General features: G+C 35.2%; 1 protein-coding gene across 1 annotated transcript in view; it reads right to left on the bottom strand.

Annotated features, from left to right (window-relative positions):
• LOC150109348 (uncharacterized) overlaps nt 1–16,340 on the bottom strand; it is a 233,482-nt gene that overhangs the window by 24,908 nt on the left and 192,234 nt on the right. Inside the window, exon 12 of the mRNA XM_090407573.1 lies at nt 846–957. Coding sequence (XP_090263699.1) covers nt 846–957 — 112 coding nt within the window. The remainder of the gene's footprint in view (nt 1–845; nt 958–16,340) is intronic.

Below are 16,340 nucleotides of genomic sequence, written 5' to 3'. Positions count from 1 at the left end.
TGTAAACAACAACAGAGAGGACAATTCTGGTTTAGCTTCTCATGTTTCCAACACTAACCACAACATTGAATGGGATAAAAGTACTATGTCATACATAGAAGAGAACTACATCTCCTGCAACATAAAAGAAGCCACATTAGTTATCCACTCACAAGGCACCCTAAACAGAAACCAAGGGATGATCTTTTGTGATGTCTGAAAATCACTCAACACAACAGAGTTCAACTTTGCAACCAATTATATAGGACACACCTGCTTAACAATGACTGACCAAGTGCTAGCATCCACGCATTTGTGCAATGCTTTCTATGAATTTGATATTTACATCTTTCAGTTATGTATTAATTCATAACTGAAGCATGTTTTTTAAGCTGTTATCTGTATATTTATCTGGCCCAGAAGAAGCCACAAGTTAACATGGCAAAACTAGTAGACTAATAGTTTGTATCAAAATCTCCAACCTATTAAACCCAATTTTTCTGTCATCTTAAGATAGATATATGTTTGCTTCCATGCATTGGGATACATGCTGGCTAGGTAAAGAGGATTGCACAGACCATACAGGACAGGTGTTAGCTTAGGAATAAATTGGGAGAGAGAGATGTCATCAAGACCAGAAGTTCTTTTAGTGTCCTGACATGTTTTTGCTGAAAAACCACAGGAGACATGGTGCAAAGTTTCCAATATGACAGGAGGTGATTTACCTTGATCATCTGTGCAGGAGTTGGAGGAAAATTAATGCCAGGAGGTCAGCTTTATCTGTGGTGCCATCTGGTTTAAATAGAGCCTTAAACAGATATATCTTTAATGCTAATATTTTCCAAGTATCACTTATTAGTGCTTACCTTGAAACTGCAATTGCAGTAAACATGCGTTGTCCTTTCAGTATGGCATTATATATTGTTAATCTTTCTGCACACATGGATATGTTGCAAGGAGCATATTCTATATTCCATGCTAAGAAAGAGAATAGAGTTCATTATTTCCCTCAAAAAAGATACATTAAAAACTTTGTTATACTACAGTTGTTCTTAAATTTAAAATACAATCATTAATAAAATAATTAGTCTATTTTTCATATAACAAATAATGGACAATGTAAATGTGTAGTGTCTTTAATAATAAGAATTGGAAATTATTTAATGGATATAACCCAAAAACAACTCAAAAAAAAAAAAAAAAAATCATCACCACTTCCCTATGCATCAACCCAGACAAGAAGAAGACCATAGGATACCATATATTAAAGGCATCTCTGAACGACTGTCAAAAATTATGAAGAAATACAACCTCGCTGCTACATAAAACCAGATTCACAATTTGTTACCTTCTCCAAAAGACAAACTCTCACCGACTATGCTACCTGGAATATACAGAGTACTATAGGTTTACAATGTTTGATGAGCAGAAGTCACATAAAAAAAAATGTTGCAAAATCCATTGCATATTAGTGCCATATATCAGCAGTGGATAACAGAAGCATGTTGTAGAAAATCCATTGCAGAGGTACAAGACAGAATGTGGTTGAAATGGATTTATGAGAGAAGGGGACCATGAATTAAGCGGATCACTCTCTTTTGGATAGGCATCAAGAATTTTTTTAAGAAGTTTCTGGTGCATCACCCAAATGCACAATCAATATACAGTCTGTCAAAAAATGTATACACACTTTAACAGATGATGTTCTCTCAAAAGATGCCTGTATAAATTTAGTATTACAATTTTTATACAGGTTTTTCTTTTGCTGAAGCATATTTTTGTATATATATTTTTTGACACCCTCTGAGTCCAATATACAGAATCCATCAAAAAAATGGATACACACTTCAGCAAAAGAAAAACCTGTATAAAAATTGTAATACTAAATTTATACACCCTCTGAGTCCAATATACAGAATCCATCAAAAAAATGGATACACACTTCAGCAAAAGAAAAACCTGTATAAAAATTGTAATACTAAATTTATACAGACATGTTTTGAGAGAACATCATACTACACGTCGCTACCATAATTCGATCCAACTTTAAAAAAAAAACCATAGATGACATCCGTTAAAGTGTGTATACATTTTTTTGATAGACTCTGCATATACTGTATATACAGTTAACTCTCACTACAGCAAACTCATAGGGACCACAGGAATAGTTTGCTATAAGCAAATTGCTTTTAACATAGCATTGCACCTATGGAATTTTGGTCAGAACTTTTCAGTGATTTGTTAGTGATTGAATTTTTTACAGTGAATACTAACTGCAAATATGATAAGTAGTTTCTGGAGCAAGAATGGAGATATATATATATATATATACACACACACACACTTTTTTTTTTTTTTTGAATGAGGTGTCTATATAAGTGACATGTTTGCATCACAAAAAGTTATGTTTATGTTGGCCTTAAAATTCTAACATTCTCTGGAGATTTGAGTATTATCACATGCAAAGTGAGATCTGTCTTATGAGAAATAAGACAGGACTGCATTTAGTAGCATAGAAGTTGAAGGCTGTCCTCATCTCACTGAAGAATAGTAAGGACTGATTATGAATTTTGAGATTTGAAATCTTTAGCACTCAAGAAGTGTCAAATGAAGACGAGGCATGGAGACCACATCAATGAAACTATGAACAACATTTGAGGTCTAATTAAAAGTAATTATGTATGGGAGGAAGGGCATGGGTGAAAATACAGAGCCGGGGGGGGGGGGGGGTTATACTCTGACACTGATAAGAAATCTGAAGAGAGAAAAATCAACTACCATGACATACAGTGAATGAATGCAAAGGAAAAAACATATCCAAAACACAAATTATGAAATAAAAACCACAAAAGAGTGCTTTCCTAGGCAGACTTCCAAGCCAAACCCAAACAAGTGCCTCCAAAATGATAAGCGTGACCAAAGGCTTTTCCATGTCTTTTCCAGGTAGCAAAGAAGTTGACTAAACTATAAACTAAAGCCTGTCACACAGGTTAACTAAGTAAAATGTCATTTGAGATGAGAAAGAAATTAATATGTTGCCATTTGTTTGTTTGTTTTAATAATTATAAACTTAAAAATCTAAAACAAAAGTTCTAAATGAGGTAAATATGTTTGCACCCTCTATCTAGGATATGTGTGTTTTCAGGTTTACATAAAATATACTATTAGAAAAAAATTAACAGTAGGTCAGCTATATATGAAGGTTATCTCTTTAGCTAAAGAAGTATGCAGAACATGTGATTTGACTTCGCAATATTCACAGTCCATGAGTGTGAATATTGAAACTTCTCTCTCTGCCATTTAATCATATCTTTCTTTTTAATGTTTATTTTATTTTATTTATGTACATATTGGAGATTAACAGTCAACCGATATTTCAAATACTTAGTAACCAAGATATTAATTAAGATAACAGGATGTTCCATACAGAAGGGCCCTGATAAAGTGGCGATAGGGCTATTGTATAATGCACTATATATCAGGCACAGCTCTAGTAACCAGGATATCTAAATAACAAGGAAACAATAGAGAGAGTACAGCAACAAGTGACCAAGACTTTCAGGAATGTGGAATTCAAGTATGGTGACAGATTGAAGGAATGTAATTAGTGATGATAATGATTACGGTGTACTGACCTGGGAAGTGGATAAGTACATGGATATTCCATTCATTACATGCTGAATTACAAAGCAGAAAATTATGATAAATTGAGGCATATACTAGGTTCGATCCCACGGCATTGGTTGCTGTATGGGAAAGGATATCAGCAAAACATGGGAAATATTAAAAAAGTACATCAATGTTGTAATATCAAAATGTGTTTCTACAGTTCAAAAGATAATCAGGAGTGTAATGAAATTGATATGCAGTCTTACAAGGTATGTCCAGAAAGTAAGGTCCATTCAGAATTTACTGCCAAATAAGACATGGAAGAGGGGTCGTGAACATAGTAGCATAGCGTGACTCATCAGTTAGCTGTTGACCATTTTACTTTTGTTTCATTATCGTTTGTTGTTTTCTATAAATAATTTATGAATGCTGTGCTAAAAAATCCCACCAGTTGTGAGGTTCATGGTGTGATACAGTTTTTGTTGGGGAAAACAATAGTGTGTTGTAGAAATTCAATGATGAGTGTGTAAGGTTTACGGACCTAATGTAATAATTGACAGTAAAATTAGGCAATGTTGTCATTTGTTTAAAGAAGGTGCAACAATGTTCACAAACAAGAGCACATTGGCCAGCTGAATGTGGTGACAGATGATTTGGTGGAAAGAGAGAAAAACGAAATTTCTTATGATTGCCATTTCACAATTATGGAACTTCCTTCTGAATTTCCAGAAGTTTCATGCTCAGTCATTCATGACACTGTGACAGAAAAGCTGGGATATAAGAAATTGTGTGCAAGCAGCTCAAAAATGTATTACAAAAATGAAGGGAATAAACTTTTTTTTCTCATATTGTGACTAATGACAAAACATGGATTTCATACACAAATGTTGAGTCAAAACAACAATAAATAATTATGCAGTGCAACCACTGAAAAAATTTTATACCTGCATACTTAAGCAATTCTGCTTGAATATCATCTACTTCAGCTGTTTTTCCACATATCAAGTGTTTGATAGCTTTTTCTACCTCAAGCATTGATATGTACTCCTCTTTGCATTCCTTTTGAAAATTTTCTAGTATGGTTCTGTAACAGCTTAGTTCATTTAACAGTCTTTCAAAGTAATTATTCCAGACATCTAGGATATCCTTATCTTCAGTTTTTATGTCACCTTTATCATCTTTGATTGTTTTACAGTACTCTTTCCTCCATTTCTAAACTTCTTCAGTAGCCTCCAGAATATTTACCTTCCTGATATTTATTTTCTATATTCTTACCAAAGTCTTCCCATGACTTATGTTCAGCTACTTTTACACACAGCTTAGCTCTCCTACATTTTTCTCTATATTCTCTCAGGGAAACTGCCAACTTATTTGCTAGGTATTTTTGGTATGCTTTCTTTTTTTTTTTTTTTATCAGGACTGTATCTTTAACTTTTTTTTTTCAGCACGGTGTTCTTATTTTTCTATCCTTGCAGATTACATACCTCCCTAGCTGAATCAATCAATGTCTTCTTCAGCGTTTGCCACTGAGACTCCAAGGTTTGGTTCTTATTTTCAATTTTCACTTTTTCTTCAACAATGTTTGTACAATGTTGAATGTTATTGTTACCCTTCCTTTCTTTGATCATTATTGCTTGAAAATAACATCCTATACTTATTTAGTAAGATCTCACCTGTTTTTGTTTACTTTGTGCCAGTAATCCCAATTATGTCCATATTTTATTTTTCCCATTTCTTCTGCAAATTTGATTTCCTTTCCATTAATACTCCTTATATTGATGGTTCCTATCTTTAGTACTTCTGATGTTAGGTTTCTTTTTCTTCTTCTAGATGTTGAGTTGGAGCTTGTTCCAGTAGCTGACTCTTTTCTATTTGCCCTGGTTCTCGGATGTAAACAGAGGAGCCCTTGTTTAACAGGATGATATTTAACCTGTTTAACTCCAGCCACCATGACATCTCATCATGTGCATTTGTGGTTTAATTTTGTTTTGAGTACAATTTGATCGGCTAAGTCCAAAATTGCCAGCTCATCCTCGTTTGTTCAGCACCCAGTAGATACCTACTAACAGGGCGCACCACATGAAGGTGAGGATTGCACATTAGGTCAGAAGCCCCAGTCAGTTCTCTACATTCCTGAAAGGTGACTCAGAGGTCTATTTCCAGTTATTTGGCTTTAACTCTTAAGTGACCCCTAATCAACTGTTTGATAACTAATAATAAACCGGCAAAATTAATAAATGGTGTAACTGCTTAGAGATACTACGAACAGAAAAAAGAGAATGTATACTAAGAAAACAAACATATAATAAACAGAAAAGTGGAAGAATCCTAAAGTAATTAAAGTAGTAGTTGTGACAAGGTATACATAAGTATTTTTATTTTAGTAAATATTAGTATTATTATTGATAGTATTTTATGCATTTTAGACCGTGTAGTTCACAGTGTGTGCTTGCTTGAAAAATTGAATATGCAAGATCATTTACATAGCAATGATGCATATGAATAAAGTGGCAGCCAAGAGTTCATTATTCACTAAGTTTAACATTAGAGATTTCATGTGATGTTGTGTTTATTCGATATACTCATTGCCATGAGTGAATGGTTTATGGTATGAAAGTGAGCATGGAGAAAAGATATGTCGGAAATGTTTCATGTGCAAATGTAATAAATGTGAATTGTGTGTCGAAGGCAAGTGAATGAAGTAACTAATATTAATGATGTAAGGCAAGATAGTGAAAGCATAGAGAATGCAATGGAAGGAGTGAGTAATAGTGGATGAATAAGAACACGAAAGAAGTGACCAAAGGCAATGCGGATGATGAGGTGACAGTGGAGAGAGAAACAGTTTGCTAACACAGAGCCTTCACAGGACAAAAGGAAAGCCTAAGTGATGTTTTATGAGAATGATTAGTGTGTAGAACAACAAGAGGAAGAATGAAAGAAAATAAATGGGAAAAGTATGAAAGAATGAAGAACTATGAGTAAGGAGAAGATATTGCACAGAGACTTGACGATGAGGTGTAATTAATAAGAAAGTGATGAAAGTACAATTTTGTGAGGTTGATTTCACCAGTCTTGGAATTTTCCTTTTTGGGCAATTATGGATGGTCAATGTTCATTACCTTTTTCTACTCAGGAAATCATTAAAAGAAAATCAATCTAAGATTGATTTTCTTTTATCAATCTTAGATTTGGGGAAGGGAGGTTGTCCATCTCTTCTTCCTCAGAAAAAGTATCCAAGACATTGTTCAGTTCTACTCCCTCCAGGAAAAATAACCAAGATGTCATCAACTGAACTCCACCCAGGATAATGGTTTTATTTTCTTGTGTGTGTGGAGGGGTATCCATCCCATATTAATGAGTCTGGAAGCATGCCCTTGATTCTCTGAGGTGGATGTTACATTTTTTAAACTAATGAATCCATTAGTTAAAAAAATAACTCACAAAAATAAGTCACTCCATTCAGGGATGTAATTGTGAGAAGTTGGGACAGGTCCTTTTTGATGCTTTTCTTAAAGCTGCCTTTTCAGCAAGTACTGTTTCTATTATATAGTAGTAACAATATTATACTTAATATATAATTGTGGTATACTTCCTGATGTAAGAATGTGATTCCTCTGTTGGTAGGTCCAACCCACCCCTCTCCCCATCCTGTTCTTGAAGATGATATGAGGTTTCAAAGATGTCTCTTGCAGACAGAAACACACTGCTTATGTTTTGGCAAGAGGATCACAATATCATTCATGTTTTGGCAAAATCTTCAACAATTTCTCAATGTTCAAATGATTTCTGAACTTTGAGGGCCTCTGACAAACATGAGGATGAAAAATTATTCATTCTCAAAGGAAGGCTCAGATCCATAGATCCCCACCTACTATGAAGCCACACATGGATGCTCACTCTGACAAGCAATGACTGTGTTTGGGAATGGAATGCCAAGGCTATCCTAGACACCATACCAACACCACAGCAAAGCTTTGAGCCCTGTTCCCAGACCATGGGGGAAAGGGGCCCATTACTGCAATACTGTTGACCTGTGAATGCAAGCCTACCAGCCAAACAATCCTATCCATGACCATCCATCTTGCCAAAGCATAGGCCAAAGTAAACAAGACTACTGGAACCCCCCCCCCTTTCCAGATGTCCATGAGTCACATCACATGGTGAAGAATACAGGAAGAATGAAGAGGACGACAGCATTATCATTGGGACTTCTCTTCCATAAACAGATGCCTCAAATGGAGGAGTATGGAAAAGAAAACAACTCTGAACACAGAATAACTTTCCTTAGGAAAATCAGAAGGTAATTAAATTAATAAATCAAAAAAAAAAAAAATTATAAACCCCAATCTATAAAGCGATAAAGATAAAAACAACACATATTAGAGTCAGAGAAAAAAGACCAAAAATGGATGGGTTATTAATATTCAACACTATATCAAGGAAATAATCAGAATTACTTTCAAAAAAAAATTAATAAATTAACTGGAAATACTCTGCCAACTGACATAACATTAGAAGTATTACAATAAGCATCAAAAGAAATGAAAAAGGGAAAAAAGAAAATCACCAAATGATGCTTTCTTACATTAAGACAAATATATGACAGTAGTAAAATACTCAGAGATAGGAACCAGAATTTTAATTTCCATTAAAGAAAATAAATAATAAGGAGAATTTGCAAAAACTACAGAAAAATATCTGCAAAAATACTGAAAACCAGAATCAACCCTACTCTTGAAAAAATAATTGGGGAAGGGAGAAAGAAAGTTATATATAAATTAATTTAAAATAAAATAATTATCAATTTCTCAAAATCACTCAGGCAGGGAGAAATTAAAACCATGCTTGCAAAGAGAAAAAAAAATACTCATCTGATATATGCTTGTTACAATGCTGCTGCATCATTTGCAATCCTCAGAGAAAAAAAAAAAGTCTTTCCCTTATTGCATAAACCAGTCCTCAGCTGCAGATATGACATCATCACCTGTGGTAAATTTTGTTCCTTTCAAGTATTTCTTTAAATTAGGAATAGGAAATAATCAGATTGGTCTAGGTTTGGCAAATAGGGTAGGTGAGGCAGATATTGAAAGCCAAAGTTGTGTATTGTCTATTGGGTTTCATGAGCAGTCAGTGTAAGCAGGTGTGTTGTCCTGCAAAAGCAACACGACTTTGCTCGGTTTCCTGTGGCATTTATCCTTCAGTTCCTTCAGAGCTGTTGAATAAACTGCTGCTATAACAATTTCACCTTTTTTTGAGGTACTTGGTAAGGATTACACCATCCATATCCCAAAAGACAATGGCAGGAATCTTCCCTGCTAACTTTTTGGGTTCAGAATTTCTTTGGCTGTGAACAAACTTTGCGCTTCCATTCCACTGACTGTTGTTTGGTCTCTGGGTAATAGTGATGAAGCCATGTTTCATCAGCAGTCACAATATGAGCCAAAACATTTGCACCTGATTTCTCAACATGACTTTAAATCCCTTGAAATGACAGCACATGTTCTCTCTTTTGGTAGGTATTCAAACATTTGGGGACCCACTTTGCTGAGAGCTTCTGCATGTCCAGATGTTCGTGAATAATGACCCCAACTTGTTCTCTGGATATCTCCAGAGTCTTTGCAATGTTTTTAGCTGTATTCATCTATCATCAAGGATCATGGCATGCACTGCATCAATGTTTTTAGGTGTGACTGCTGTGGAAGGTCTTCCTGACCTGGAGGCATCTGCCATCTCAGTATACTCAATTTTAAACTTGGCTACTTATCTGGCAACACTTGGATATGCTGAGGCACAGTTCCCCTAAAGTCTCACACAAAGTTTGGAGAATCTCAGTTGTGGACTTTTCTTGCAGCATAAAAAACTTGATGACAGTCTGCACCTCTGTGTCTTCGAATTTTTATTGTGGTTATATCATTTTTGTTCTAGGTGTTTATCAGAACTTTTCAGTGCTCCCCCCCCCTCGTAATTTGGGTTATAAAATAAGGTACAATGAATGTTAAACAGCACACTAAGATCAACAGTAGTCACCAGAAAAGTGGCCTAAGCATGTATAATATTTTATCAAACCAATATTGTTGTATGGAGGACCTCCCACATTGAGTCTAACTCCACAGATCTAGTGATAACAACAAGTAAATGTTCATAAGCTGAGAAGTATTATTAATTCTGAAAATCTAAAACTTAAGACAATCTACAAGAAAATTAAATGACCAAAGTAAGAACAGTACTTCTTTTAGTCACCAGTGACAATGCTAATGTAGAGGTTAAAAGCAAATAAAAAAAAAATTCAAATAAAAAAGAAAAAAATCTATACTAAATGGTCAGCAAAAATACAGATAAAAAATCAGAAGTCTCCCACTTACAGAAGATCTTGCAGGTATAACACATTTCAGTTATTTAGGAAATTTTTAATTTTTAGTGAAATATATACAGAATAAATAAAATAAATAGCTAATAAAAACCACCAAACCAGCAGGGTTCAAACAAAGTAATCAGTAATCAAAAGAATTTAATTTCTATCCCAAGTGGAGGTAAAAACTAAAAATTTAATGAGGTTTTTTAAGAGAAAATGGAAATTACTGACATCACATTTTTAAGAAAAAGACAGCAAAATACATCAATAAAAATGAAAAGATTAATAAAGAATATAGGGACTTTTTCTTTAAGTATTAAGTTGGGATTTCCATTAAACAGAGAAGAAAAAAAAAGTAATCCTGTTCAGAATTTCATAATTCTGAATAAGTTTATATCATCATGAACATGCTTAAGAACACATTTTAAGAAATATTAATAATGATATTTCTTCAAATAATTTACAACAACAACACATAATAATCAAAGGGACTTGACATTGTTGAGATTCAGTTACACTTATACAGAAATACAGTCATCATAAACAGATTGGGTGAACCTTTTTTCTTTTTTTTTTTTTTGCAAACATTAAGGCTGTTTTTTCCACAGAAGAAAAATACTTCAGTAGAAGTGATTTGGGGCATAATATTCCACATGATGTACAAATGGAACACACAAAAAATCAGACTTGTGGGTTAACATAAGGTCTGCAGGATGAAAACAAAATGGGTTTTCAACACTCAGATCACCTAAAACAAAGGTGATCTGAGTGTTTCATACTATCCCACATTAAAATTAGTAATAAAAAGAACAGAAACTGTACAATATAGAAATAAGCTACAATTAATTTTAAAATTCTCTGAAATTAAAAAAAAAAAATTCTGCAAGTTCACCAAATAAAAATGGCTGCCATAATTAGAATGCAAGAGGGGGAAAAAACAGATAACCAAATAACTTACTTTGATCAAAATGCAAAATTATATATCTTCAGATTTAATTTTTAATTTGATGATTCCAAGTGGAATGAACCTTAAGATAATACTAAATAAAAAATATTGTGATTACATACCTAACATATGGTTCTGATGGGCAACATATTTTATTTTAACCCAGCATTAGTAAGGTGGGGTGTCACAGACTCCAAAGATTTTAAATTGACTATAACTTTTTAACAATACGTGGCAGTGAGTCATGCCTCAGTATAGTTTCCCTTCCCATAACCCGCTACTCGACGTCACAGATGACAGGCTGTTGTGCTCAAGCAACAAAGTCTGTGGGACTCCACCTTACCACTTTTGTTACATTTTCTCACCTCACCAGCGCTGGGTTAAATTATTTATCAAGAATCATAAGACTATTCATGTTGTTATATATATGAATTGGCAGGCAAAATTATTATACAGTAGTTCATCATGATCATCAATTTCCTACCATGTACCCTCAAGGGGTGTACAGGATATAATAGTACTACATGAAAAAATTACATTACTAACTTCCTATCTACAATTTTCCTCCAAATCAGTCTGTTACTTGTCAAGACTCCAACATTATCAGATCTCATATTTCTATCGTCTAAGGCACTTTGTACCGTATCAATCCACCTATATCTTGGTCTTCCTCTGGGTCGTTTTCCTGCCAACCTGGCAGAAAACACTTGTTTTGCTAATCTTTTCTCTCCCATTCTATTTAAGTGACCATACCACCTGAGATTCGCTCTGCTGATGCATTCCTGGATGCTGACAATGTCAAGTTCTTTCCTAATATCCTCATTTCTAATATGATATTGCCATTGATGCCATCTGTTCACGCCTCTAATCTTTCTCAGGACTCTCATATCTGCGGTCTTTATTCTTTGGTCAAGTGTTTTACTTCTGACCCAGCTTTCAGATCCATAAGTTAAAACTGGTTTGAACACTGTCTTGTATACAGCTAATTTAGTGTTCCAACTAATTTCTCTCTTATTCCATATGAATTTATTCAATTGACTTCCCACCGTACCAGCTTTGTTGATTCTGTTGTCTATTCCAATATTCAATTTACCATCTTCACTAAAAATCGTGCCTAATTAGCTGAAATGTTTTACTTATTCTATAGGTTCCCCATTCACAATGCAGTTGATATATTCAATGTTGCTACCTATTTTCATTGTCTTTGTCTTTTAATTGCTGACCTTCATACCATATCTATTACAACAGTTATTCAATTTAGTCAGAGAATCTTGCAGACGTAGGATTTATTTAGAAGTATAACATCATCTGCATAAAGTAAAGAGCTGACATTAACATCTCCAATTTTTATATCATGTTTAATACCACTTTCCTTCATAATGTGATCCATATAGATAATGAATAACAGAGGGGATAATGTACATCCTTGTCTGACACCAGATTTAGCATTAAACCATCTTCCTGTACTTCCTTCAATTCTAACTGCTGACTTACAACTCAAATAAAGACTAAGTATTGCTTGATATAATGCCCCATTCACACCATATAACTTTAGCGTACTGAATAGCTTCTCTCTTGGCACCTTGTCATATGCTTTTCCAAATCGACAAAACTTAAATATAGATCTTTGTTATATTCCCATGCTTTCTCGACTATTTGTCGTAAAGTGAAGATCTGATCCTGACAGCATCTATTTGGCCTGAATCCAGCTTGTTCTTCACCAAGCTTTTCTTCCACAATTCTTCTGAACTGTTTCTCAAGTATACTTGCATACAACTTGCCAAGAACACTTAGTAGGGAAATACTTCTGTAATTCTCACATTCAGTTTTATTTCCCTTTTTATATATGGGTACTATGAGAGCTCTACTCCAATCATTGGGAATTTGTCCCTCTGTCCAGGCTTTCTGAACTTTGCAGTGCAGCCACTGTAAGACTCTTATACCACCACCATACTTTAGCATTTCTGGTCGAATATCATCCACTCCTGCTGCCTTTCCACATTTTAAGCCTTTGATGGCTTTTTCTACTTCAAGTATGGATATGTATTCCTGACTGCATGTCTGTTCAGTGTTTTTTACCACTGTGCTGTCATCACTGCTTCTTTCATTTAGCAGTTTTTCAAAGTAATTACTCCATACTTCAAGGATATCCTTTTCTTCTGTTTTCATGTCACCTTTATCATCTCTAACTCCTTTTACAGCACTCTTTTCTCCATTCCTAAGCTTCTTTAACAACCTCCAGAATATTTTGTCACCTTCTTGATATTTATTTTCTATATTCTTGCCAAAGTCCTCCCATGACTTTTGTTTAGCTAGTTTTACACAGTGTTTAGCATTTTTGCATTTGTCTCTGTATTCTCTAAGAGCACAAGCTGACTTATTTTCCAGGAACTTTTGATATGCTTTCTTCTTTTCCTTCACTGCCTTTCTAACTTCCTGTGTCCACCATGGAGTTCTAATTTTTCTATCCTTGCGGACAACTTCACCACATGCCTCTCTAGCTGAGTCAATCAGGGCTTTCTTCAAGGCTTGCCACTGAATCTCCAAGGTCTGATTCCTGTTCTCAAACTCTTTCATTTTTTCTTCAATAATCTTTGTGTATTTTAGTCTACAGTTCACATCTGAGAGCTACTCAACTTTTATTCGTTTTAAAACTTTCTTACGTTATTCTTTTCAATATGAAATTCAATTTTATCCTGCTCAAGACTAAATAGTGATCACTTCCAATTTCAAATCCTCTGTACACTCTGGTGTCCTGCACCAGGGAGAAAAATCACTATCAACAATAACATAGTCAATGAGACTTTTCTTATTCCTTGCCTCTTCTCTCCATGTGAATTTATGCACATTTTTATGTTGGAACATGGTGTTAGTAATAACCAGTCCATGTCCTGAGCAGAAATCAAACAGATATTTGCCATTATTATTAGCTTTGCTCTTTTCTCCAAAGTTTCCCAAAATATTTTTGTATGTCTCACAATCATTTCCTACTCTGCTATTCAGATCCCCAAAAAGCACCAACTTTTCATTTTTCATTGTGTCAGTTGCTTTTTCTAAAGCCTCAAAAAATTCCTCCACTTCTACCTTAGTAGAACCTTCTGTGGGACCATAGGCACAAATAAGTCTCATTGTCCAGTTCCCCATTTTCATATTTGCCCACATTACTCTACTCGAGACTGACTGCCATTCAAGAAGATTAGCCTCGTATTTTGTGTTGAATACTATGGCTACTCCTTCTTTTCCTTGATTGTCATTGCCTGAATATAACATTTTGTACTTATTGCTCAGAAAGATCTCACCAGTTTTGGTCTTTTTTGTTTCAGTCACCCCTATTATGTCGATCTAGTACTTATCTAATTCCTCAGCTAGCTCCATCTCTTTGCCATTCAGGCTTCTTATGTTGATAGTACCGATCTTTAACTCTGGTGATGTTGAGTTGGGGTGTGTTTTCAGATTTGTTCCAGTAGCTGACTTTTCGCTGTTCACCCTGGTTCCCTGGTGAAAACAACGGGGGCCTTGTTTAACCGGGCGACGCCCCAGCTGGTATGAAATTTTGTTCATGTTGTACCATCATTTTTTATTTTGGTTTAACCAATAAGAATACAATTTGGTCGGCTAAATCCCAAATTGCCAGCCCATCCTCGTTCGTTCAGTATCCAAGTAGATACCCAACAGGGTGCACCACGAGAAGGTGAGGATTGGACATTAGGTCAGAAGCCCTGGTCGGTTCTCTGCATTCCTTTAAAGGCTATGTGGAGATCTCCTCTCAGTTATACAGCTTTGACACTTAAGCAACCCTTGACCCAGTAGTTATAATTACAATTATAGATAATGCTTAGGGGTGCTTAAGGGTCAAAGCTGTATAACTGAGAGGAGACCTCCACATAGCCTTTAAAGGAATGCGGAGAACCGACCAGGGCTTCTGACCTAATGTCCAATCCTCACCTTCTTGTGGTGCACCCTGTTGGGTATCTACTTTGATACTGAACGAACGAGGATGGGCTGGCAATTTGGGATTTAGCCGACCAAATTGTATTCTTATTGGTTAAACCAAAATAAAAAATGATGGTACGACATGACAAAATTTCATGCCGGCTGGGGCGTCGCCCGGTTAAACAAGGCCCCCGTTGTTTTCGCCAGGGAACCAGGGCGAACAGCGAAAAGTCAGCTACTGGAACAAATCTGAAAACAAACCCCAACTCAACATCACCAGAATTAAAGATCGGTACTATCAACGTAAGAAGCCTGAATGGCAAAGAAATGGAGCTAGCTGAGGAATTAGATAAGTACCAGATCGACATAATAGGAGTGACTGAAACAAAAAAGACCAAAACTGGTGAGATCTTTCTGAGCAATAAATACAAAATGTTATATTCAGGCAATAACAATCAAGGAAAAGAAGGAGTAGCCATAGTATTCAACACAAAATACGAGGCTAATCTTCTTGAATGGCAGTCAGTCTCAAGTAGAGTAATGTGGGCAAATATGAGAATGGGGAACTGGACAATGAGACTTATTTGTGCCTATGGTCCCACAGAAGGTTCTACTAAGGTAGAAGTGGAGGAATTTTTTGAGGCTTTAGAAAAAGCAACTGACACAATGAAAAAGGAAAAGTTGGTCCTTGTTGGGGATCTAAATAGTAGAGTAGGAAATGATTGTGAGACATACAAAAATATTTTGGGAAAATTTGGAGAAAAGAGCAAAGCTAATAATAATGGCAAATATCTGTTGGATTTCTGCTCAGGACATGGACTGGTTATTACTAACACCATGTTCCAACATAAAAATGTGCACAAATTCACATGGAGAGAAGAGGCTAGGAATAAGAAAAGTCTCATTGACTATGTTATTGTTGATAGTGATGTTTTCTCCCTGGTGCAGGACACCAGAGTGTACAGAGGATTTGAAATTGGAAGTGATCACTATTTAGTCTTGAGCAGGATAAAATTGAATTTCATATTGAAAAGAATAACATGTAAGAAAGTTTTAAAGCGAATAAAAGTTGAGCAGCTCTCAGATGTAAACTGTAGACTAAAATACAGAAATATTATTGAAAAGAAAATGAAAGAGTTTGAGAACAGGAATCAAACCTTGGAGATTCAGTGGCAAACTCTGAAGGAAACATTGATTGATTCTGCCAGAGAGGCATGTGGTGAGGTTGTGTGCAAAGATAAAAAAATCAGAACTCCCTGGTGGACACAGGAAGTTAAAGAGGCAGTGAAGGAAAAGAAGAAAGCATATCAAAAGTTCCTGGCAAATAAGTCAGCTTTTACTCTTACAGAATACAGAGACAAATGTAAGAAAGCTAAACAGTGTGTAAAACTAGCTAAACAAAAGTCATGGGTGGACTTTGGCAAGAATATAGAAAATAAATATCAAGAAGGTGGCAAAATATTCTGGAGGTTGTTGAAGAAGCTTAGGAATGGAGGAAAGAGTGCTGTAAAAGGAATT

Source organism: Typopeltis vanoorti, chromosome 2, assembly GCF_054136105.1.
Source record: "Typopeltis vanoorti isolate ZY-2024b chromosome 2, IOZ_Tvanoo_1.0, whole genome shotgun sequence".
Classification (NCBI taxonomy): domain Eukaryota; kingdom Metazoa; phylum Arthropoda; class Arachnida; order Uropygi; family Thelyphonidae; genus Typopeltis; species Typopeltis vanoorti.
Note: the sequence above shows the minus strand (reverse complement) of the source record. Positions and strands in the feature narration are given on the sequence as shown.